Below are 26,800 nucleotides of genomic sequence, written 5' to 3' on the forward strand. Positions count from 1 at the left end.
TTCGCGCAGTCTGGTCAGGATCCATGCTGTTCGCTTTTAAAGCCTATTGGAATTGGAGAAACTGTTAGCGAACAGCATGTATCCTGACCAGACTGCGGGGATTCGCAGGCTGGTCTGGATCCATGCTGGTCGCATACCCACTATGTTGGTTTTCCCATGGCACGGCTCATATATTCTATCATTCTCTGACACGGTTTTAGATCCTTTCTCTGGCAAAAATTGTGAAATTGACATGGACCATTGTACGAATGCTGACTGTATAAATAATGGCACATGTATTGATCAGAAAGGAAGTTATCTTTGCGCATGTGCATCACATTCGGGATATTTCGGTAGTAGGTAAGAAATGTATGCACTTTAAAACTCAGATAAAGGTTTTCTTTTTTAATGTAAACTTTTTCATATGATATGTCTAAAATAGTTACGTCGGCAAGTTTTATACATTTTGTTGCGAAGCAGTTTTTAGTTTGTATATGTTTGTAGCTAATCAGATATTTGCTTTTTTGTTCAACTGAAATGGACGCATATTTATATTCAACGGCCACGGGCATGCGACACTGAGAAATTTCTTCGAAGCTTATTTGAATTTCATTGCATTTGATCCACTGAAAAACTTTATTTGTTTTGTCTTTAATATCGTTGATGAATAGTGATTATTTTAAATATTTCTCATATATACAATTGCTAATTATGCTTCAATTAACTGAAACATCTGCACACTACAATCATATTTTTTTTAACAATTTTGGTTTTCTTTCTCTTAACAAGCACACGTCAGATCTCGTTTATTTTGATTTATATGGGTGACATTTATATACTACACCTGCTTATTATTACCTATTATGTAGTAGAATATTCCGTTGTTTAAATGTAATAAAATATAGATAGTACATAACTAATATAATAACTGGTTGACAAACGTTTCAGCTGCCAGTATGCACAATCTCCGTGTTTACGATTTCCATGTAATAACAGCGGTATTTGTGTGCCACAAGGGTCCTTTAATCGGGTCTGTAACTGTCCATCCGGCTTCTCGGGCGTGGACTGTGAAGTGAATATGGGTAAAGTATATACGATAAATCGTACAGTAAAAAGTTTTTATGCGCTCTTTCTGTGCACCTTCTTATCAATATAAATTTGTCAACAAACGCCAAAACTTGACTTAAGTCTATGCTACAAGACTTCTCTGATTGGAAACAAAATATGTTCATGAATTGTATCGATGTTGTTTAAATTACAACACATGAAAAGTATCCACCATTTTGCAGATTTTAAAGCACCATGCCTGATATACACTTTTCTAAAGGCAACAGCATCCAAAATAAAACCATGCTTGGTATATCTATGGATACGTGGCTACTTAAATTTCTTTTCTAACAGACGAATGTGACCCCAACCCATGCACAAATGGAGGAACTTGTGTCGATGGAGACGGTTCTTTCAGCTGTGAATGCCCATTTGGTTACACTGGAATGTACTGTCAGCAGAGAAATGATAGAGATACCTGCTCGCCAGAGGCGTGTTCTGCTGGCCGGGGATGTATAGATAATTATGTCAACAACTCAAGATACTGTCTCTGTAATGTAGGATGGTATTTTGGTAAGCTACCATTTCTGCTTTAGATTAGCCGTAAACTGTACACTGGTATTGTGGTCTGTCATTCGTTTCAATATTTATTGACCTTTCATCGACCCGATCTAATGTTATTTATTCTTTTTTCTGTGAACATGTATTTATTTGCCAATTTTTCTTTTTTTTTATGCCATGAAACCATATGAATCCATGAAAAAAAATCTTACTTTTTTATTTCTGCACGAATCAGTGCATAATAACTAGGTCCATTTCAATAGTCAAAATCTAAATTGATAAATAGGTACTTAGATCAAAGCTGATGCTAATCTAATCTATATCTTGAAACAAGGTCATTTGAGTGTATTGTATTAGTATAAAATTCGTTCTCTTAGTCATATTAGATACAATATATATATTTGAAGTGGTATGTAAATCTATATTTAATAACCAGTCATCTAGATACATACACTTATGCACCTATGCCTAAAATAAAGCTTGCTGAAACACAGGTTTTCTTCAGCCAACTTTTCAATCATGTAGTATATATATGAGCCGTGCCATGAGAAAACCAACATAGTGGCTTTGCGACCAGCATGGATCCAGACCAGCCTGCGCATCCGCGCAGTCTGGTCAGGATCCATGCTGTTCGCTTTCAAAGCTTATTGCAATTAGAGAAACCGTTAGCGAACAGCATGGATCCTGACCAGACTGCGCGGATGCGCAGGCTGGTCTTGATCCATGCTGGCCCATTATGTTGGTTTTCTCATGGCGCGGCTCATATGTGTGTTAAATCATCGTTGAAGAACTGTGGCAAGGGTTTATTTCTCTTGCATAGTACGTCCATGGTACATTCCTTTGTATACGGGTATCCCGTTTGACAACGGGTTCCTTGTCGTGTACAAAAAAAAAACTTTCGATGTGATTGTTCGCTTCAGACCCCTCTTACAGTATATGTAGACTGAACACTGAAGTGAAATATTGTGCGGGTTACGATTGTGGTACGGACGGGCAGTGTATATCATACGATGGTGGTTACCATCTGAAGTGCCGCTGTAACACAGATTATGGTGGTACTAAATGTCAACAGACAGTCGACGACTGTGTCTATCATCCGTGCAAGAATAATGCCACGTGCAATGATGATGTGGATGATTTTACTTGTTCATGCGCAGTAGCTGGATCAGGAGGTAAGTATTTCAAATAGATAATGACGCGTTACGCTTGTCATCTTTGAAATTTTACAAAAGTAACAACAATCAGTTTTCAGTCTGTCGCTGTTTGTTTTTCTAGAGTAGAGGCCAAATATGAGGTTTAAGCGTATACAATAAAATGAGAATTTAAACTGCCTTCGATCCGGTGGTGTCTTTAGGAATTCCCACTTAACAACTTTACGATTTTCTAAAATTTCTCATGAAGTTTGAAATCGTGATGTATGAAATCATGAAGTTTGTGTTTTCACACAAAAAAATGAAGACTTAAATTGTGAAATTCGTGACTTTATACTGCACGATTTCACATCTGATGGAAAAAAAATTGTGAAGTTGTGAAGTTTGAAATCATGAAATACATTATTTTGTACTTCAAATTTCAAGTTTTATGCTGTTCAGTGTCTAGTTTTGAAAAACATGAAGTCAAAAAACCGGTCTTTTATTACCCCACCCCCACCCTTATTTTGCTTAATTTGGTTTATATGTGGTTTGTGTGTGTGTGTGTGTGTGTGTGTGTGTGTGTGTGTGTGTTTTGCAATGTCTCATTTTAAGCTCCTTTAAGAGGTATTTCACTTCTTATCCTTGAACAAATGTCAAATGTGTAATATTGCTACGCGGTTTCTTTTGATCTAGAATGAAGCAAAGCCATAAAAATGTCCAGAGGACTGATTTTTCATTCACAGGCAAAACATGTGAGGACAACCTGAACGGTTGCTCGTCATGTATGTCGGCTAATACTGTTAATTGTACGGATCGGCTGGATGGCTACACGTGCTACTGCAGGGAAGGGTTCAGTGGGCCACATTGTGAGGTAAATGTGCGATTTTACAATTTTACAGTTTTTGTACCCCCCGACAACAAAGTTGTAAGGGGAGGGGGGGGGGGGAGTATACTGGTTTCAGGTTGTCTGTCTGTCCGTAGTCACAATCTTGTGCACACCATCTCTCCTCATCCCCTTGAAACAACTTAATGAAACTTCACACAATTGATCAGTAACAACAGCAGTTGTGCTTGGGACATGTTAGGTTCTTTTAGAAAAAAAAATTGCAGAGTTACGGGACTTTGTTTTTGTTACTATACTATATACATAGACACAATCTTGTGCGCACCATCTCTCCTCATCCCCTTGACACAATTTAATGAAACTTCACACAAGTGATCAGTAACAACAATAGTTGTGCATGGGGCATGTTAGGTTCTTTCAACAACAAAAAATTGCAGAATGATGGAACTTTGTTTCTTGAAAACATATTATGTACATACAGTCTGCATATGCAATATTGTGCGCGCCTAATCTTCCGAACCCTTGCACACAATGTAATGAAACTTCACAAAAGTGATCAGTACCACCCTACTTATGCATAGTGCATGTTACGTTCTTTTAGATAAATATTCTGCATAGTTATGGGACTTTGTTTTTTGTTACTATATCGTATACATACAGTCTGTATACATACAGTCCACATAATTATGCAATCTAGTGTGCGTCAGATTGCAATGTACTGTGTCAGTGTATGCGGGGGTACATTCATCACCTTTAGTGATAGCTCTAGTTTTTGACGTTTTTCTTGTGTACTAGCTGTAGATAAATCATACTCTGTGATATATATGACACTTTATGAATATCTAGATGCATTTGAAGTCATTGTTTATGTATTTTTACTCTGTGTCAAATGTTAAATTGTAAATGTTTTCTTATACCCCGTAGTCATGCATGTTCGTTAGGCCGGATCAGTTTTCCGCACGTCCTTCCGTCAGTTACATATAGGTCAGAGATCAACTGGCTCGAATAGTCATTCACTGGAAGGATTTTCATAAAACCAGCACCATTTATTAACCTCATCTAAACGACATGCGGAGTGCACAACCCAGGTCGCTAGTTTTAAGGCGAAGGTCACACTTGAAGGTCAAAGTTATTATCCCGCTTATCTCCGTAAATCAATGTCTGTGATAGTTGTATTGTGCTCGTATACATACTGTGCACTTTTGTTATGTATTTACGCATGAGTAATGTCTTTTCTATGTTGTATCCTACCTGTTCTGTTTACAGATTGAAATCCCAACATGCGATAGTTTTCCGTGTCAACATGGCGGCACATGCGCAAATCCAGTAAGGCCTGGTTTGACAGAATGCACGTGTTCAGATTACTGGTCAGGAGACGCTTGTCAAACAGTTAAAAATAACTGCATCACAGGACAAGAGTGTGAGAATGGCGGCGAATGTATCAGTACAAGTAGCAGTTACGTTTGCATGTAAGGAGTGTCTGAATTTTGTCTTTTTAGAATATGCAAATTAATCAGCCTTTTATATACACAGTAAAATGGTTAAAAGTTAGAATATCATATGTCTGGAATTGGCATACATATGTAACTAAGGGAAAAAGACGTTGTTTTATAAAGTATTAGTAAATCCCATATAGGTTATAGTTCAAAGTGTATTCGAGTGGTAGTCTTTATAGGCCTAACCACAGTAAATGAACCAGCGCGGGAGCCATCTGGTCTAGTCGCGCAATGGCGGACAGGTTTTTAAACACTAATTTTTCATCCGGCATGGCAACAGAGGTCTAAATTAAAGCTAGTTTCCGTTTAAATGTCATTGAGGATGTTTTTTGACAAAATGGGAGAGTAGGTTGTATTTGGTGAAATGAAACTCGATTTTAGTATGAGTAGTACTTCCAAGTCTCAGCAGTGTGATTTTGGTGTGATTTTACTGTAAGCAAATGTGACAAGAGAAATCTCTCTTAGAAGATACACGACTTCTATTTTTCTCTTCATTTTATATTAGTTTTATCATAACTCTTTAAAATGATGTAAAGATTTGTTCTCTGAAATGGGTCTAGCTGTTTGTTAGCTGTTTAAAAAAATATCAGTTTTATATAGAATATATAGGGATAACTCTTTACCGTATTGTGACCTATATTAAGGAACTTTATTACCGCTAACGAAACGACTGAGAAAAAGCAATGTCTCATCACTCTGGAAAATATTTGTTAATTGAAAATGTTAACGAAAAATGAAAAACTTCAGGAAACTTTAAAAAAAGCTTTTTTCACCATTTCTTTGGGAAGGATTAGCAAATCTGTTACTTGCAAAATATTTCAACAATGTGCAATGAAAAAATAATTCGATTGAGAACGCAATATGAAAGTAGTGTCTGCAAACATATAACATGAAACAAGCCAAAACAACAAAGTTGTATGAACAAGTAGTTAGTTAAAATTAGGGACTTGAAATTGCGATACATTACGTGTACGTATAGATACGTTATGTTTTGAGCTTGTTAAGAAAATGACGTCTTTGAGTTAAAAACGACTTTTTTATAGATTTATTTACTACTTACTTTGTTTCAATATTTATATTTAAAATGGGATGAATTTATTCCAGCTGTGTCCACGGCTTCACAGGACCTACGTGTGAAGTGAGGTATGATCTGTGTGAGAGAAGTAAGCCTTGTGTAGGGGAAAATAACACGTGCGAAGACAACATTGACGGTGTTAAATGCACCTGTGAACAAGGTAAATGCCATATACAACATTGACTTGTGTTAAATATACCTGTGAACGAGATATGTATATCATATACAACACTGATGGTGTGAAATAGACCTGTGAACAAGATTTTTAATATTAATATTATTATTATTGTAAGCGTCATGCATCATTGAATTGGTTTAAATGTACAAGTTCAAGATAAGTGTGATATACAACATTGACTGTGTTTATTGTACATGTGAACAAGGTAGATGTCATTTATAACAGAGACAGTGTATAGTGTACCTGTGAACAAAGTTAGTATCATATACAACATTGACTGTGTTTATTGTACATGTAAACAAGGTAGATGTCACTTATAACAATGACAGTGTTTAGTGTACCTGTGAACAAAGTAAGTATCATATACAGCATTGATGGTATTCAAGATACCTGTGACCAAAGTAAATCTGTACTTCGAGAAGTCATGTATAAATCATTTATTTAAAAAGGTTTTAAAGGATGCAGATATAAACATACGTTCATTAAATACACTGATTAATCAGAAATACGACGATGGTGCGTAAAAAGCTGACAACAGTATTCCATTCGCCTATTTTCAGAACTTTAAAAAAGAATCAGTTGCTCTATTTTTATGCTATTTTGATAATTTTCTTTGAAGTGATTATTACACAACATAATTTTAACATTGTCTATAAATAACATGCTTTAAAAAATGAGCTATATAACTGTGGAAAATCACTTTGTTATTTATGAATATTAGTTCCATTGAACAATTGATGTTTTTATTACTGATCTTTCACTTAAAATGCTCTATGTAAAAAATGGACGAAGGGTCATCTCAGTTTAATAAGTCTATGTCTCAGTCAAAAACATTTCATTGCAGGCTACACTGGCGATAGTTGTGAGACATTGCTCTGGTATTGTGCCGACAATACCTGTAAAAATGGTGGCACCTGTGAGATTGTTGAAAATACTGGTGTTGTTTGTACTTGTGTACCAGGTATGACTTTTGTCAGTGAACTTGTTTAAAGCACTGTTGTTGTTTAATACCATATGTGACTCCTGTGCATTCGCAAACATGTATCTGCATTTTACATGTTGTCCACAGTTCCTGTAAGTTTGATTACATAATCATTTTACCTTAGCCCCTGGCAGGATTAGGATTGTCAAAAAATCCAGGTTCCACAAGATAAGAATTTTGTAGAGGTTAGTCAGAAGCCCGCTCATTATGCTAGTGTTCAACATAACTGAGATTGGAAGATCTATGAACTACGTATACTGGTATACCATCGACCAGTTAGGCAAAAAGAAAACAACTTTCATTTAGAAAATGTCCCTTTGGGTTTATGTAATGCAATAGCTGGTTCTTATCTGGCCAATGCATCTAATACAGCTAGCACAGAAAGCAAGGTACAAATGCCTCCATGGGATTCGAAAGCTTTGGTCTTTTTCGCAATAGCTGGTTCTCATCTGGCCAATGCATCTGATACAGCACGCACAGAAAGCAAGGTACAAATGCCTCCATGGGATTTCGAAAGCTTTGGTCTTTTTCGCAATAGCCGGTTCTCATCTGACCAATGCATCTGATACAGCTCGCACAGAAAGCAACTTGCAGGTACAAATGCCATGGGATTCGAAACCTTTGGTCTTTTTCGATGGTTTTAAATAAACATCCTACCGTAATACCGACCCATCGAGACGGACCGGAATCGGTATAGGTCCCATTTAAATGTTTAGCTATTGTACACGCGATTGAAATGATAATAGTTTGTGAAATCCAAACATGTACATCTCGAATCTTTTTCCATTTGCTATAGGATTTGCTGGTGATGATTGTAGCATCAACATAGACGAATGTTCCACCACATCTTGTCCACAGAACTCGTACTGCATGGATGATATAAATACCGCGCACTGTGTCTGCCTAGATGATAAAGTCGGGGAGAACTGTGAAAAGGGTAAATCTGTTACATTGAAAATCTGCGGAAGTATTTGATTTCAGTTAAATATGTATATATAATAATACTAATTTCATTGTATTTTCCAGACATGATTAAATCGAGATATATTTGTATTAAATACATTACCGATTAAGACGGGAAAGACACGGCATTCAGTTAAAAACACTTAGGCTGTCTGAATATGATTTTACTAAGCATATTTTTTCTAGAACCAAATATAAGTCTTGTATATATGCTTGTATCGTATTATTAACTTATATTAGCACTGTGGTAGTAAGTCTTTGCTAACGTTTCAAATAAGTAAATACTAAGTTTCAGAAAAAATAGCTTTATTAGACAGTATCTTTAGCAAAATTATCATGATGCTAAAGGCGTTTTTGATGTTTGCAGATTCTTCTAAAAATTTCGACTACATAATACTGCCACCAAATGATTGTCGTGAAGAAATAAATCATGCTATGTATTCACTAAACGCGTCTGCATTTACCCTTGTGTTTTGGGTAAGACTTACTGTGCTGAACACACCTGATGCCATCGTGACCATGTATGGTGTTGAGGAAAGGTAACTCTGCATGTTGTTGTCGTTGATCTTGTGTGGTCTTGTTCTTAAAGCATCTTGTTTTAGTTCTTAGATGTTTGAGGGTCTCATATTGTGGCCCGGAAACCATTCAGTAACCAATTTGTTCGTCTTCCTGTCTGTTTGTCTGCCCCTGTCCGGATACCTTCTTGTCCAGGTCATAACTGTGTATACAAACTCATCACAACATTGCGGAATGTAGTACATATAATTTGTCATCCTATATAAACGTTCAACGTCAGGAGGGATTCAATGATCCATGAATTATGTCCGGGCAATAGTTTAACTTGCAACCTTTAATCCGATTTTATTCACACTTGATATGAAAATATATCACTACGAGGGGTGTTCCAAAAATAATGTCGTTTGTGTTTTATTTCGCGGAAATCGTGTCATGTGTACACAAAACCACCTCGTGTCGATAGAATGATCACTGAATCGTAACATAGGTAAATATCGCGCTCACACGTTCACTGACTTTGGTACAGTGTACATTGCTTTATAGCGTATTCATTACACTTTACACAAAATGACTGGGAAAAGAGCTGAAAATGTGCTTGAAATTAGGGCCTACATAAAAGGTAGGTCGCTACTCGGCATGAAGCTTGTAGATATTCACCGTGAGGTGTGAGACATTTATGGGGAGGGACAAATGTCTAACAGGACTAATTGCAGGTGGGTAGCTAAATTTAGGACCGGACAGCAGCAGCTCAAAGATGCTGCTCGCACAGATCGTCCTGCAACAACTACGTCGAAAGGTAACATGGAAAAAATCCTCAATTTGCTAAAAAAGGATGCCCGATTCACCGTAATGCAATTGGCCCGAATAACAATCTTGTCATTAGCACGAGTTCATGGGATTTTGAAGAAACACCTAAAACTTAGAAAAATAAATGCAAGATGGATACCCCATTGGTTAACAGATGAACAAAAGAGGACCCGTGTAACAATGGCAACAAAACTTCTGAACATGTACCCAAAATACAGCAAAAAGGTTTTTGATAATATAGTTACTGGTGATGAAACCTGGGTTTATTATTTTGAACCAAAGCGGAAGTATTCCAACCGAATTTGGGTCAGCAAAAATGCGAGACGCTCAAGTATTGCCAAACGAATACGAACGGTGAAGAAGGTTTTGTATGTATTTTTTCACTCATAAGGGTCCAATCATTCAAATTCCGGTACCAAAAGGCAGTACGGTCTTAGGAAAATTCTATAAAAAAGTTGTTCTAAGAAAATTGAAGAACTAGTTCAAAAGTCGCCGCCCCAAAACAGAACTTAGGTACCTCCGACTTTTGCATGATAATGCACCCGCTCACAAGGCACGCATTGTGACCGAGTTTTTGGAGTCAGAGAAGGTCACCGTCCTTCCACACCCTCCGTTTTCGCCAGACCTGGCCCCCTGCGACTATTTTCAGTTTCCCAAACTTAAATATCATCTATCTGGAAAGAGATACGAATCGAGAAATGCCCTTGGATCTGCTGTTTATCAGTATCTGATGGGTGTTCCCATAGAAGAGTATGAACAATGCTTCCAAAAGAGGATTGACCGGCTCAAAAGGTGTATTCAGGCTGACGGAGAGTATTTTGAAGGGCAGAGCAAGTTAAAATGATCAGAACATTTGCAGTATAGGAAAACCGATGCAAGTGACATTACTTTTGGAACACCCCTCGTATAATAGTAATATCTGTCCTGCCTAAAAGGTCAGTTTCAGGAAGGGTGACATGTGTCTAAAAATATTGAACTTTTGCGGACACCTCTTGTCCAGGGCTATAACTAAGCTCTAGTCGGATTTAGTTTTACTTGGCAAAAGTACTGTCATAATATTGGGGAGTTCAGTGTAAATATACGCATCCAATTTCAACGTAACGATAAGAAGGTGTGGCCAAGACAGTCAAGGTGTAACGAGAAAATTGAAATTGAAAGTTGAATTGACATACTTAATTCTTATTTATTATAGTATATTTTATCTCGTAAAAAAAGAACAAAGTAGGATCCCTGGAAGCAGTGGACAAAGCAGCGTATGTTTCCGCCAATTTTAGAGACATGCAAACTGAGTAAAAATTTAATCGAGAAAGCGATCAATTACAGGTCAGTCCATGGAAGGAATACAACGCCGCAGTCAACGCTATCAAACTTATAACGTACCATACTCCTAACCATGATTTTACTTATAAGATTTTAAAGACAAAAAGCCTGTATACCGTAAAAGTTATACGGCTGTATCTTATCACAGGCGCTTGAAGCTCTATCAATAAATATACCATTACCATATCCCACCCACCTAATACACTACTTCAAGAGATCTAACCTGCATATATATTTCATTGGTAGAGCTTCAAACACCTGTGATCTTATCAAGTCAAAAGACTTTTTGTACATTTTAGCGAACATTCAATAGACGAGTGGACATACCGCATTCGAGTTGGTAGAACAGGAGTAAGATTTGATATGTCACGTGGTCTGTTGTCCGTCGAACTTCCATTCGACGAATACGATATTGAGAACGGATTGTGGCATCACGTGACTGTGTCTTGGAATAATTTCAATGGCTACCTCACGCTCTATTTGAATGGTCAATACCACAAAGAAGAAATTTTTGCTGCAAGTAGGAGACTCACAGATTGGTATGTTTATTTTTCCTGTGCAAAGTTGACTTCAACTCATTTTATGTTTCAAGAAAATGTACAATTTTCCATACCATAATATATATTCGTTATATCATTGTATGGTAGAGCTATCTACACGACATTGTCTGTTGCCGTATACCATGGTGTTACACACCGCATACAAAATATTTCTGTATAAAGTTCATGTAGATGGAATTACTAGGAATACTATCGTGAATATAATTTCATTCGACAAATAACGATATCTTATGCGTTTTAATAAGTAAATTTATACTGCTAGCAAACTATGTGGTAATTACTTTGCTCTTTGCAACTTTTCAGGGGTTATGTTGTTCTTGGCAGTGAATCTGCAAACTCTAGTCCATTCATTGGAAGAATAAGCAAAGTGAATTTGTACGATGAAAAACTTGTGGATAATGACATAAGGGACATATACAATGATATTTATCTTTCCGGCGCAACACCCGTTATTTCACAGGTACTGGTTTGTTGAGTTTTATTAATCACGTAGAGTTGTTAATATAACCATTGTAAATACACCAATATTTTGTTTGTCCTTACTACTTGTTATTTGCTTGACTGTTCCCTAACATCTTGTGCAAGCGGCTCATTTCGTTTTGTCCCTTTATCTATTCTTTCGTCCGTCTGGTTGTCCATCCTTCAGCCACAAAAGATATACTGAGTATCCATAATTAGCATTCAAAATATATTATCCTAAACGTATGTTTGATCGGTTATTCAAGTAAGTTTCAATTCAAAATTGCGTTTTCCTTGGCAGCAAATATAACAAATGCCACTTCCGGTAGGGAACTTTTATTGTTTGAAACAATCTTATTTTTTTACTATCATGTCATGTTTTACGTTATAATCGACCCGTAATGACTCGCTAAATTTCGTTTAAATACGCATCATCCATTTCTGATTTCGGCTTACCCCGTTATATACGGAATGTAAAGGGCGTTTATAATGCTGAAATATTATAATAAAAACTTGACTTCCGGCAACAACAATACATTAGATTTCCACCTAAAAAAGCAGTGTAAAGCATATCAAAATTTGGTATCCGAAATATTGACACAAATTTTTCCAGAAGGTTAGAGACCACCAATTGTTTTCCCATAGACTTACATTGTAACATTATGGCGTGTACGGCCTTCCATACATCGAAACATGTATATCTAATTACATGTTTTTCAAGAACTATCTTAGTTCTACCAAAATATCTGACGAAAAACATATGAATAGTGATACTTTATTTAAGTAATTTTCGTGTGAATGAGATGACCCCCTGTTTACATCATTGATATGGCGGGAGAAATTCGTTTGATAAAACTTTTTTTTCAATACACATAAAATGTAGCAAATTTTGTCAAAATGTATAATAAAATACTGTAAATGCAGTGAAAAAATATCAATTTTGAAAAAATAATCACTTCCTGGGTTTGTTTACATGACTGACCAATCAGAACGCACAGATGTTACCTTATTCCCAGGTATACACTTACCTCATTCCCAGTAAGTTCCCTGTACTTTCTTGAATTGGTGGTCTCTGACCTATAGATGAATGTTTCGTGTCACATTTTCCAGTGATATTGTGAAACATGATCCAATACCAAATGTCTTACAAAGTTTCAACAAGAAATGTTCAGTTTTAAGAAAGATATGGACAGTTTACTGAGATCACCCCCTTTCGATTTATATGCCCAGACTCAGTCCCTGTCGTCGTCAGATTGCAATTTTTCGTGGAAATTTCAGTTGTTTGCTTTTGATTTGACTTGGAAGCTGAAAATACGATTCATTCCGTAAAAAATAGAAATAAGGGCTAATAATTTTGATCATTCTCTAACATTACAGAGATAAAAATGTTCCTTTTTGTCCAAAAAGCTCAGATAAAAATGGGCACACCTATTAAAGAAAGAGGCCAATTAAAAAAAAAAATCAAATTTCACGCTTATTTTTGCACGAAAACGTCTTTCTACATCATTTACAACAGATTTGTGGCTGTTTACAATACCTGTGAAGACTTCCGACGAAAGTCATGTTTTAGCTCTATATAGGTTAGAGACCACCAATTGTTTTCCCATAGACTTACATTGTAACATTATGGCGTGTACGGCCTTCCATACATCGAAACATGTATATCTAATTACAAGTTTTTCAAGAACTATCTTAGTTCTACCAAAATATCGGACGAAAAACATATAAATAGTGATACTTTATTTAAGTAATTTTCGTGTGAATGGGATGACCCCCTGTTTACATCATTGACATGGCGGGAGAAATTCGTTTGATAAAACTTTTTTTTCAATACACATAAAATGTAGCAAATTTTGTCAAAATGTATAATAAAATACTGTAAATGCAGTGAAAAAATATCAATTTTGAAAAAATAATCACTTCCTGGGTTTGTTTACATGACTGACCAATCAGAACGCACAGATGTTACCTTATTCCCAGGTATACACTTACCTCATTCCCAGTAAGTTCCCTGTACTTTTTTGAATTGGTGGTCTCTGACCAGAAAGCTAATCTAAATACAAAAGAAGCACAAGCAGGATTGTTCCAGAATATGTAAAAGAAACATCACATATACGAAAAAACAACTAACTACTTTACCTAGAAAAAGACGTAGATCTACATCAACAAATAGAAAAGTACCATTTTCTTTTGAAAAGTACAAAAAATATAATAAAAGAAATATAGACAAATAGCCATTGAGTATGGTAAAGAAGCTGAGAGAGAAAAAGCGAACAAAATTACAATTTCAAATATAGAGAGCAATAATATATACCAAACATTGATTGAATGTTTGAATTAGGATCTCCACATATGACATCACCTATCATAACTTCACTTATGGGCTCAACAGTTGTCATTGCTAACTTAGTAGACCATGATAAAGTAAGAATAGTATGCATCTAACGTAATAGACGGAAAATCTTAACTCAAACAAACACATACTACATAATGTCAATAATACTAGTAGTACAGTCTGACCTAACTTAATTGTATAATTCAAGTCAATAAAATACATGAGAAAAAAGGTAAAATAGATAATTCCACTCATGGATCTCAATCAAGATGGCCCTAATCTAATATTGACATTAATATTACAGAATACGCAGTAACAGCACTACTGAAATCATTATGTTAGGTTGCCTGTCAAAATAAATGATAAATAGCAGCTCTCAACAGAACTTGCAAATTTGCTATGTAACCTTTGCAATCGGTCTCCATCTATAGATAAAGTATCATCATACTGGAACTTAACATGTATCGCTTCCAAAAAGAATATCCCGACAGATACGTCCAAATGTAAACATGTATCTCTTTTTAGCTTTGTACACAAGGTCTCAATACTACTTGTTTTTTATGTCTAAGGACTTTACATCTAACCAGCTGTACCTATCTACAATACTCATGATGAAAGGAAAGAAGTGCATGCAGTCCTTTATGATATCTCAAATCCGTTCGACCGCATATAGCATCGAAGTGAATTTGGCTGGTATTACATGTCAACTCCTTGACTTATGTAATGATTGTATATTCAAAGGAAAAACAACAGGTTGTACTTCTTGGTGCTACATTTAATATTTTGAATATTTCATATGTGTTCCCAAGCGAACAAAAGACCCCAAAGTACTATTAAATAACAAGTATATAAAAATGTCTACGGACCCATTACAATGGAGATTAGCTGAGTTTAGGAGAATTTAATTTCTTAAACGTATAAAAGACAAAATATGTAGAAACTGAAGACACCTTTTTTCAGTTGCCTACGCTTTACTGGACAACGTGACTTCGAAACGAAACAACAACTTTCACTTTCTCTGCACATTCTTATTAGATGAAGCTGGCCTTTCAGGTAAAGCTAACACATCACCTTTCTATATGTCTACAGATTTACACATACGACACAAAGTCTCAACCATTGACGTCCTAAAGTTTTTATTAGAGAGTTTGAGATTTCAACCTTCGCCTTCCCCTTCAACGTCTCTCATATATATTTGGGGTAAAACGTCAATAATATGCGTGTATTTTATTTATATCAGACGTTGCTACTAAAGTTTTCCATGTAATTTCAAGTAAGTCTAAGACTTCGTTTTATTACTATGTGAAATAAAAAGCTTAGTTTCAGGATTTCTGCTTATTAAGTTATTCGATTATCCATATGTATTACTGGACTAAATTTGATGTGAAACACTATCAATAAGTATAAGAATATTGAAGTTTTGTTTGGCTAATGATTTTAACTAAATACATTGAATTGAACCTGGAAGTATTAAGTTATCAACTATTTTTGAGAAACTTTGAGATTTTTTTCAAACTTTAACTTCTACGGCATATTTGTGTCCTGAGGCGGTATTGATTATACAAGATGGGTATTTTTGTCGTAAGAAGTGAAGTTTTGAACGTCCGAAGATGTGATATCACGGAAGTCAAAACTTCAGTCTTTGTACATCTACTCTGTCCACATACACGGCATCAAAGACTGAAATCAGGGTGGAGGCAAATTGCATGACAGTCATTTTACTTGAAAAATGAATGATAACGCGCGATTATCATTTGGTGGAACATTTTATTTTAACTTCCAAGTAAAATCAATCCGTTTCTGCCGGACACTTAATATGACAACTGCGTTTTAATTATAAACAAAATGGTCCTAGTAAGACGGCATTTTTTTGAAGTATTAGACAATTTTAGATCTATGATATCATGATGCGAGAGGTTTCCTGTTAGCCGTATGGGATAGCTCCATTCTTTACATTTGGCATTTGGGTCAATCCCCCTTTGATTCTTACATTTTACAAAGAAAATCGGTCTTGAAACTCGGTGTGACTACCCCCCCCCCTCCCCCTCCCCCTGAATGGGTGACCCCGCTGGTGTCCCTCTAACCAAAATTCTTTGATCTGCACATGCTTTACTTATGAAATAGTATATTCAAACAAATACGTGTATATGCCCACATGTTATTTTGTGCGACAATTTTCGTCTCCACCTAGCAGTTCTTGACTGTTTCGCTAGACACATGGTGACTTGGCACGATTATATTGTGCTGTCTGAGAGTTTCGCATTATACAGGGTCAAACTGAGGGTCATGATGCCAAAACGTATGGTATCACGAGAGTATCTTACATTTGCTTCTAATCGATTGTTAAATGTATTCATAAATTTTGTATATTGGCTCATGTTATCAACATATCTTTTAAAAGGTTAGATTTTCAACAGGAACAGTCTACAAGTAAAACGCGTTTTCTAAAGAATTCGATGTACAAAGTACCAATTCAAAGTTAAAAACAACTTTAAGAAAAACTATGAAATACTAGTCAACAGCCTTTTGTGTTTGCTTTATATGTCATATATTTTACTTCAAAGTATATCGAGAAATGCATTTGTTGTAGTTAATGTCTCATGTTTTTGTTTAAAAAATATTTTCTGTAATATCTTTCAAGAACACCATCAGCAATAGAATACGTTGATATGGTTATCATTTTTATTTCCTCTCATGTATGATTTACAATCATGTATTGTATACAGACATTTTATATATATATATATATTTTTTTTTTTTTTTTTTTTTTTTTTTTTTGTTTTGTTTTTGTAATCGGACTAATATCCATGCGATGATTATGTTAATTGAAATGTTTTTATTTAATTTTCATTTCTAAAGCCTCTTGTAAAAGTCCTGCACTTTCGGACAATTGATATCAAAATGCACGAGAAAAACGATCATAATTACAGATAAATTGAATGGGCGGATTAAAAGAAGTAAGATCCATTCTAAAGTTTGAAATCTCAAGGAATTTTAACCGAACTTCAACTTTATACGTTAACTTCGCAAGAGACGTTGAAGGGGAAGGCGAAGGTTGAAATCTCAAATTCTCTAATGATTCATTCAGTTCAGTCATCAAACCTACATATCCCATCACTTACAATGATTCCCCCATCTTTCTGCCATCGTTCTAAACAAGTGTCAGAATAGCTTTCTTTCTATTCCTTTGTTCTACCATCTAAGGATTCCTATTTTAATTTTAATATATTGTTTTCAAGTAATTTTTTTTATATTCAGATATCACATCCTATTTACATTTTTTTTTAGCTTTTCTTATTTTCAAAATAAAAGAGTATAACACCTTAAGACAATACAAGGATTTAGGTGCAGGCATAATGGAACTATTGTTACTGTATATAAGACATTTTATTTTAGTTACACGTATCAAATGAAATATAAAATAAGTTTAAAGCTTTCTACTCAATCCTTGATTGTAATTGATATGCATTGTAACTATGTATGTGTAAATAATGCGTAAATAGTGATTTAACCTAATACATGTAACATATTAGTTGCATAATTACACACATTACTACGAGGGGTGTTCAATAAATACGCGGGAAAGTGCTCTCATTTCTTTATTTCTGGTCCTATTTTGCTAAAATTTGAAAATATGATGGATATGAACATATTCAATGCGAAAGTCTAAATCACCGATTTCAGGACATGCACACTATTTAGTTGTCGTCTCCTGGGTAACTTCAGTACCCCAAACGCGGCCCACCGTCATCTTGTCTCTGTCATATCACACACAATTAATCAATACAACTCGTGATTACCATTGGTTCAACGTTTACCGCCATTTAATACATTTTACACCTTCCTACGAATGTATAAAAACTGTACATATGATATTCCTATCGTATTGAAGAAATTGGACACTGAATTGTGATGCCGTATCAAGGAGCTCTTTAATTTATAGAACGTGGTTGAACGTTATTTTTCATGTTTATGCCACAAGTCGTCAGCAATATTCTCCTAACCACTTTTAAACGTCCCGTTCTACTAATAAAATTTTGTTTTCTACAGGTCATTGTCCCATAAACCTTTTGCAGCATAGCATTTGTCTCTCCTTGATTTCCGATTCAAAACACAAAATAGTACCTCATTTCTCCGTTCAACACTGATTTTCACTGATGACCAACACAGTATGCCTGCCAAACATTTTATTGATGTCATATTTATAATTTGACGTTATTGACGTAACGCTTACACTTTACATCAATGTTTAGTGAATTTAAGAAAAGGTAGCTTAAAAAAAAGGTAAGTGGAAGGTAATGTTTTAGCGCATGTAAAATTGAAAAAAGCACAAATTTTGGTCGGATTACGTCACACGATGTTGCCATGGGGCTAGCATTTATTTATTATATACCCAAAGACATATCAGCTCAGCATTCCCTAGTCTAAATTATATAGCAGCTTTATTTGTTTTTGATGATATATGATGAATTGATAGTACTTTTCTGGGTATTTATTGAACATCCCTCGTATGTACTACTGAAGTTTAACATCTTATTCGTGTTTTTTACAGGAGCCACTGAAGGCTCTCCATACTGTCGACTTCAACAGCCAACTGTCAAACGGGATTTGTACACAGGCAAATCAGTGCCCTGACAGAGCGTTCCAAGGTATTTATTTCTCATTTATCCAATCATGAAGTAATATGTAACCTTACCTTATGTGTTAACTTTTATAAAGAAGGAAAATATTCGCAACAAAGTCACTAAAACAAATAATGATTGCGTTTTATTTATTTCGTTACTTTTATGGTCATGCGAAGCCCAAGAGGATGGTATAGACGCTCGTATATACTGGTGAAAACATAGTTACACCAAAAATATTACGGACTCATCTTAAATCTAAACGAATTGAATATCTTAGTTTCCACAGTGATGTAGTTTTACATAACTTGAATGAATTAATTTATTTAATTTACAAATTGAAATTTAGATTGTATCGAATTTGTTTTCTTGAACTGCCATACACAAGTAGTCAAAGTCATACACATAAAAAAAAATGTCCAGTGTTTGAAGTTTTCTTCTCTATAACATAATTTTGTAAGCATCGAGACATTGCGTGTTTCTACCTTAGCTTCAGTATTCCCGAGCGCCCAGAGTTGTCCCGGTGACGCACGTGCAGTTGATGTCTCCAGGATTACCAGACCATTTTGGGATGCCTCGGCTGTATTTTCTCAAACAGCAATCGGAAGTAGATCATCAACAGCTGTATCTGGTGGTATTAAACATTTTTGTTATGTGTCCTGTGTTTTACATGTCAACTATTTTTGGTAAAAAAAATACTGTTCAGTAAATAAGATTGTTGTTCGATCCCTTCGATTGCGCAAAAGCTAGCCTACCAAACTGGCCAATAAGAATTCATATTAAAACTAGTTACGGTCAAACTTTGGTATTGAAAAGCAGGACATACAATCATGGTAGAACACAGATACCAAAAAAGCGCTCAACTTTATCAATATATTTTGTATAATAAATAGTTCTGCACTATTTTTCTCAATATGCCGTGATCTGCCTCAGACACTGTCTCTAAGGTCAAGTATTACAACTTTAAAAACAGTAAAAACTTCCTATCTGACGTCAAAATTTAAAAAAAGGACAAGTATCAAATGCACAAACGTCGCATTTCTCTCTCATTAGTAATATCGTGTTCACTGACAGACAGTAAACTTTGAGCTGTTCATGTTTTTGAAATTCAATAAGCATTTATAAATCTGCATCATTAATATGTCTTTGATAGTAACATCATGATTCTCTCTGTGAATATATTGCCAAATAATTAAATATTGTTAATTATTTTCCTTAAAATAATTGTAATGAATTAATTACTTCTGTAAAAAGCAGGTAATTATAATTGTAATTTAACTGAAGCATTTCTATTTTAATTGTAATTAATTAATTACTTTTGAAAATAATTGAACCCAGGTCTGCTCATTACTTAGCATTATCACATGGCTCCAGTCCATAGTTTATGCTACTAAAATGTATATGACTGGTCTACATTCGGAAATCGCCATACTGGGATAAAAAGTAAAATAATCATAATAATAAAACCTTGAAAATCAATTTCTGATGTCATGTAATAAAATACTTACAGTTACTGAATGGCTTGCTGATCAATAATCAAAACCATGGACCGGCAATCCCTTCAATAAGTATGTACTATATAATTCACATTCTTTATTTGGCTGTAGTCCATATGTATTTACTGACACGTTACATTTCAGTCACACATACAATTATCACACCTACACTGTATTGATCAAATTCTTTTTAAGAGACGGAAATGGATTGGGGTGTACATGGTATAGGTATAGCCGAATATTCGATTGACGGAAATGCAGCAGTATGCGTATTTAGACTCTTCAAAACACGTACGTATATACCTTTAAATAGGACCCGCTTTGATAAAAATGATTATTGCATATGTTACTAAATATAGTAACAAAACTGCACCGAATTTAAACATATAAAAGCATCATGACTCATGAGACTTATCCATATGGCCAAAACCTCTTCAAGTGTGCCAATATCGCCTTGAGGCACACTAGCCAATCCTTATATTATAACACCTAGATTTTGACTTAAATTGAAGGCTTAATATATTTCCGATGTCAGTTAAAGTAATTGGACTGTCCATTTAATTTCGTCTAATTAGACATTTGAAAGTTTTTTGAACATTAGGTAAGAGTTGCTCTGACATCACCATACCGGAAGAGTTGTCACAAGTCTGTACCGAACAGGCGGACGAGGACGGAAGAAGGTGCGAAATCTCGTGCACACAGAATGGTTACACCCTTTCCGAGGAGTCGCCATTGTATTACACGTGCAGTAAATACGGAATGTGGGATGCGGCAGATAGAACAGAGGATTTCTTTTACCCATCCTGTGCACGTAGGTTTTTACTATTCGATTACTTTTAATTTTCATTATCACTATTTGATAACATATTACTTTCGATGGCCAATGAATAACTTCGAGGTATCATATTTGTCAGGTCCTGTATGAAATTTTACAGCTGTAAAAGACCTGTACTTTTGTTCAAAATTACAGTCAGGATTATTTCAAATTTACACTTGTAGATTTCATTATCAACATTGATTTTACAGCTGTAGATTTCAATTTACAGCTGTCAAACGACTGTAAAACAGTTCGAATTATGCAAATGAGATACAGCTGTAAAAAATCTTACAGCTCAAAGTTACAGCTGTAAAAATGCCTTAAAGTTACAGCTGTAAAAATGCCTCAAAGTTACAGCTGTAGAAATATTACAGGTGTTGAAAAAGAGGACATTATTTTAAGGGACGAAAGCAGAGGTACAAAAAGTTTTAGGATGAATTGTAATTTTCTATAAAAGGTAGCAATTACTACAAAGATTGCAAAATAAATGATCTTGTAAGTAAAAAACCCAGTAATGAAACATGTTTACAGTATAGCATTTGCAAAATTAGTAGGATAGTCAAAGTAGATACTGTGTATCAGATCTTGTTTTCTTTCTTTGTCATGAAAACATATGACAATTTTGTAATTATTTCACTTAAACTTATCAGCTTCAAATATAGTGTCAATAGTTAATGCACGTACATATATATGTCCTTTTATAACTATATTACATGATAAAACAGTTGCACTTACTCTATAATGGTTAAAATTCCAATAGTTTAGAAAATGTTGTTTCTTTGTGAACTTCAGTTATATTCCGCCAAATTTAATTAAAGATGGCTGACAGTACTCATATTTCCCTCCAAAAAAGTTACAGCTGTAATTTTGAGACATGAACATTTTACAGCTGTAACTTTCAACTGTAATTTTTTACAGCTGTATTTTTTGAGAACTGCATGTTTTAAACCTGTAAATTTCAATTGTATTTCTGGTCATTTTCCACTTACAGGTCTTTTACAGCTGTAATTTCAAAATACAGTTCATTTACAGACGTTTTACAGCTGTTAAACAGTTCCTTTTTTCGTACAGGGTGTATTTGCCAATAAACACTAATTGCGTATTTTCATTTGTTATAATACACTTTGATTTTTTTTTTTTAGATTTGAAGGTTTTTCTACTTATAAAATGTTTGTATTGATATTTATGTCATTACAATAAATGTCTTGTTTGAATATGATATCATTCGATTCGTTAAACAGCCATAGCTTGAAATATAACTATCTTCAAACAATATTCTAATTTTCAAAAGGGCTTGGTCTTTCCCTTCTATTTAAAGTATTTGAAATTACAAAAATAGAAACTGTTAGCTTATACTCTATGAGAGACGCTCTACTAAGACCGTTCTAATTATTTTAATTTTTCAAGAAACATGGCAACCAGAGCGTGTAGTCACTCTTTCCTTATATCCATGAGGTAGAAGCTTTAAAAAGTCAGGAAGTCATTTCCAATCTTAAAATAATCTCATAAAGTGTGCTTGGTAACCCTAATATTCTTATTCGTCAGAAAACATGGTTGCTAAAGCTAAAAGGGAAAAAGCATACATCCTCTACTAAACCAAAGGTTCGATTTTGAAATTATGCAATCATTTCTTTGGTTCCTTGTATGATTGCTAATTATGATTGCATAACTTATATTCCGGTTAGTCAAAATAAAATGGCCGCCAGAGCTTCACACCTTCAAATGCCACTTGCAGATAAATCACTTATATATTTCAGTAGAAATGTTCCTTATGTGACCCTCTGCTTAATGTGTGAATACCATACTGTTGTTTCGAAAATAATGGCCCCTAGGGTAAGGGCTGAATTTCCCTATATGGCCCTATGGACAAAAAACATGTACTCAGTATATGAAGGTCTGTTTTCACAGTAATATTTGCAGAAATGTTTCTTGGATGACTCTTCTTCAATCATTGTTACTTGTTTGAGCTGTGAAACGCAGATGAGCAATCTGTGATAATCTTGACCTTTTTGTCTTCTCTCAAAAGCTGTGTCGTCTGCTACGAATAACCTGAATGTGCAAGTAATGTACGAGATAACAGACTGCGAATCTGAGAAGGCGAATCTTCTTGCAAACGTGACGAGCAGACTTGTACAGATGAATTCTGATTGGTCGTTTGACCTTTGTAAGACAGAACAAGGAGGTACGGACAGAAAAGTTGAGTGCACGATGGAAGTAACAGTTGAGTGCACGTCCTCTACAGTTGCATCAGTGAATATAATTTTCCCAAACATACCGTGAGTACTCTTTTGTTTGTTTGTTTTTTGTGTCTAAATAAGTTACAAAGATACGTTTAAAAAATGTCATTTAGAACCATTCCAGCAAAAGACTTCATGTGCCCTTTCAGACTTTATTTCAGACTCAGTCGGGCACGTGGGTAGGACCTCCGGCCTGACTTGATTTTACCATATGCAAACAGGGTACATTTCGATACGACTTCAGCTGTAAAAGTTTATCCCGAAGGTTTAACTCAGTGACTGTTCCTGCGCGGCTCTATTTGCGGCGTGTTCCCCACTAATTGTGTTTTTATGTTTAACTTTTCCGGATTTTCGTTGTTTACTTTCATTTTCATATATATATATTCAAGGGACACTGTCAGTGATGGAACACAGACCGTAGGACCAGATGACGCTTTCAAAATTTCATCAGTTGACAGGAAGATGCTTGCCATTGAGCCGGTTGGTTCTACAGTCATACATTTCTTATATTTATGTCATTTTGCTTACCGTATAGATCAAACTTAAATAGTTTACATTGACAGAAACTAAATTTCTAGCTACAAGCATGTGCATTGAAGATATTCTGAAGGTGGTTTTCACAAATTGTTTTTTCGTCTATTAAGGACTTATTATCAAAACACTGTTAACTCACAAATAAGACACAAAGCTATTTACACTTCAACAGAAAATGAAAAAAGTCACCAGAAGTACAATTTCCATATGTTTGTAGATTGCAACACCAGTGATGTCTTCCCTCGTAGTTGAGTTGACCCCGGCATGTCCTCTTGGAAGTCAACTTATAGGAAGCGAATGTGGTAAGAAAATTTACAATCGGGCATTTTTCTCTTTGAGTCAGCTAATAGAAAGCGAATGATATAAGTGAATTTTAATTGACCAAAACATGGTCCCTTGAAAGTCAGCTTTAAGGAGTGTGAAGGTTGACTCGATCATGCAAACTTGCAAGTCTGTCCACGGGAAATGAATGTAGTAAGTACCTACAGCATAGATTTTAACTCGTCATGTTCTTTTTGGAAGGTCAAGATGTGGAAAACGAACGTCGTAAGTTAATTCAAATTTACAGTACGGAAAAAATACCAAATATGCAGAACAAAGTAACGAGTCACATCTTGCTGCCGGCAACCATACTCGCTATATCTACTTTGTAACAGACCTGCAACCAATAGTGTGTCTAGTTTGTAACAGACCTGCAATAAATGGTGTGTCTAGTTTGTAACAGACCTGCAACAAATGGTGTGTCTAGTTTGTAACAGACCTGCAACGTATAGTGTGTCTAGTTTGTAACAGACCTGCAATAAATGGGGTGTCTACTGGTGTGTCTAGTCTTTTAGTCTTGTGACTTTTTTCAATGATATAGATACTTATCCTTTGTGTCGTGTTAGACCCGAAATGATACATCTGAAACAGTTATTTGCTCTTTTATACGATTGTTTTTGTCTCTCAGATGCGCATTATTATATATATTATACTCGGGCTTTGCACTCCTGATATAATTCTAACGCATCTGAAACTCCAAAATATGATTTTGTTCAACGGCAAATCGCCATTTGGGATATATCAGTTCTTAATTTTTAATACGGCTACGTGATAATATGATTTAATAGGACAGTTACGTTAAATGAGTCCAAGCAAAACCAAGCTCGTTATAATTTTTTTACTTTTAGTGAAATGTGGGAGTGGTTATTACTATGATAGGGACAGTGCAAGATGTGTCCGTTGTGCAAGAGGAACATATAGGACCGTACTCTCAAACACTCCCACTCTGTCTAGTTGCACACCGTGTTCTGGTAGTGATACAACAAGTAGTACAGGGTCCCCAGCAGCGAGTTATTGCCACGGTAAGTTTGTCTTAGCAGATAAATGTAGTACTTCAGTAGGAATCCCAAAAGGACCAATGTTCGTTTTTGTATTTCGCGACCATGACTATATTACCTCGTGGCCAGAGGGTACTTACTCCACCGGTTAAAGAAGCACATTTCCCGTCCATTGTATTGAAATGCAAAACTTCCTTTAAACTATGAAGCTATCTTCCTTTCAAATGTGTTTAATGTTAGTTTTTAGCTAGGATCATTAATTTCATTTATATGTGGCAATATTTTAGATTGCATTGGAAATATTTAGATTGTATTGAAAATACTGCTAACAATTGTTTAGATTGCATTGAAAACATATGTAGATCTACTGGGATACTGCTAGAACAAATTTATAGCTTGTATTGAAAATACTTAGATACTACCGGTAATATTTTAGATTTTGTGTAAACTATTGGGATGAATATTTGATTATTTGATTAGATCTACAGTGGTAGCAGAACATACATCACAAATAAATACTTTATTTACAGTTTGTCTTATTTCCGATTCATGCCGCTTACGTCTTTTAGTTTAGTAGGCCTATTTCATAAAAGATTCGATTGATTAATAACCTAACCAATTACATTTGATTTATTTAAGAAAGTCCAGTAGCGAACGTATTAGTTTAAAAAAGAACGAAACTGTGTTGTTTTATGACATTTTTCCTATTCCAGCCTCGTGTTTCACAGGGAAATTTTACAACTCATCTAGTAAGCAATGTGATTTGTGCCCTGTTGGTCTCTATAACGACGTCATCGGGGCGTCATCATGCACACCGTGTGCTATTACACATACAACACTTGATACCGGCAGTGTATATTCAAATAGTTGTATTCGTAAGTTAATTTCATTTTACATTTTTTTATTTCATGTGTTTCAGTTGTTAAAACCAAAATTTAAGTAGATATCTAATTAAATTTTTTATCACCCAGTGAAAAACAAATAGAAAAAAAATACAGTTAATCAACTTTCTTTCACTCGTGAATACCAAATCTTATATCAGTAGAGGAAACTTCCCGTTCGGGAATCCAATTAATGGTTTTTCCCTACTTCCCGAACGGAAAACGTGTTACAAAATATATAATAACTGCATGTGTACGTGTATAAACTGCCTACTTGTGACAAAAATAGAGCTGAGGCATTTGGAAGTTTTAAGTTGTTTCAGCAGTCATCAAGCAGGGCAATGTTAAGAAGTGTTTTATTAGTGTTATTTGTGTAACTTAAGTACTATATGAAAGACAAGCAATTCAATATAAATCTAATGAGCTTCCCGATCAAGAAGTTAAGTTTCCAATGCGGGGAATTTTGAAATTAAATAATTTCAAAGTTGAATATAATTTTATAAATTTTATTAGGATATCTAAAATAAAAATGAACGGTAGAAATTTAAACATATTTCTAAAGTTTGCAATGGTGTATTTCATTTAATGACACAATGTATATTGTTTTGCACCAGGCATTTTGAATAAAACAAGTCAAAA

At 35.0% G+C, this 26,800-nt stretch overlaps 1 protein-coding gene across 1 annotated transcript in view; it reads left to right on the forward strand.

Annotated features, from left to right (window-relative positions):
* Positions 1-26,800, forward strand: part of LOC123559381 (uncharacterized) — an 85,179-nt gene that overhangs the window by 51,420 nt on the left and 6,959 nt on the right. The window contains exons 35-55 of the mRNA XM_045351121.2: positions 201-339; positions 928-1,061; positions 1,381-1,599; positions 2,508-2,759; positions 3,464-3,591; positions 4,831-5,033; positions 6,165-6,295; positions 7,158-7,274; positions 8,092-8,232; positions 8,626-8,797; positions 11,201-11,440; positions 11,765-11,921; positions 18,808-18,904; positions 19,368-19,511; positions 20,569-20,664; positions 20,975-21,184; positions 23,217-23,466; positions 23,817-23,907; positions 24,179-24,263; positions 25,131-25,304; positions 25,994-26,155. Coding sequence (XP_045207056.2) covers positions 201-339; positions 928-1,061; positions 1,381-1,599; positions 2,508-2,759; positions 3,464-3,591; positions 4,831-5,033; positions 6,165-6,295; positions 7,158-7,274; positions 8,092-8,232; positions 8,626-8,797; positions 11,201-11,440; positions 11,765-11,921; positions 18,808-18,904; positions 19,368-19,511; positions 20,569-20,664; positions 20,975-21,184; positions 23,217-23,466; positions 23,817-23,907; positions 24,179-24,263; positions 25,131-25,304; positions 25,994-26,155 — 3,342 coding nt within the window. The remainder of the gene's footprint in view (positions 1-200; positions 340-927; positions 1,062-1,380; positions 1,600-2,507; positions 2,760-3,463; positions 3,592-4,830; positions 5,034-6,164; positions 6,296-7,157; positions 7,275-8,091; positions 8,233-8,625; positions 8,798-11,200; positions 11,441-11,764; positions 11,922-18,807; positions 18,905-19,367; positions 19,512-20,568; positions 20,665-20,974; positions 21,185-23,216; positions 23,467-23,816; positions 23,908-24,178; positions 24,264-25,130; positions 25,305-25,993; positions 26,156-26,800) is intronic.

This window comes from Mercenaria mercenaria, chromosome 10 (assembly GCF_021730395.1).
Source record: "Mercenaria mercenaria strain notata chromosome 10, MADL_Memer_1, whole genome shotgun sequence".
In the NCBI taxonomy this organism is placed as follows: domain Eukaryota; kingdom Metazoa; phylum Mollusca; class Bivalvia; order Venerida; family Veneridae; genus Mercenaria; species Mercenaria mercenaria.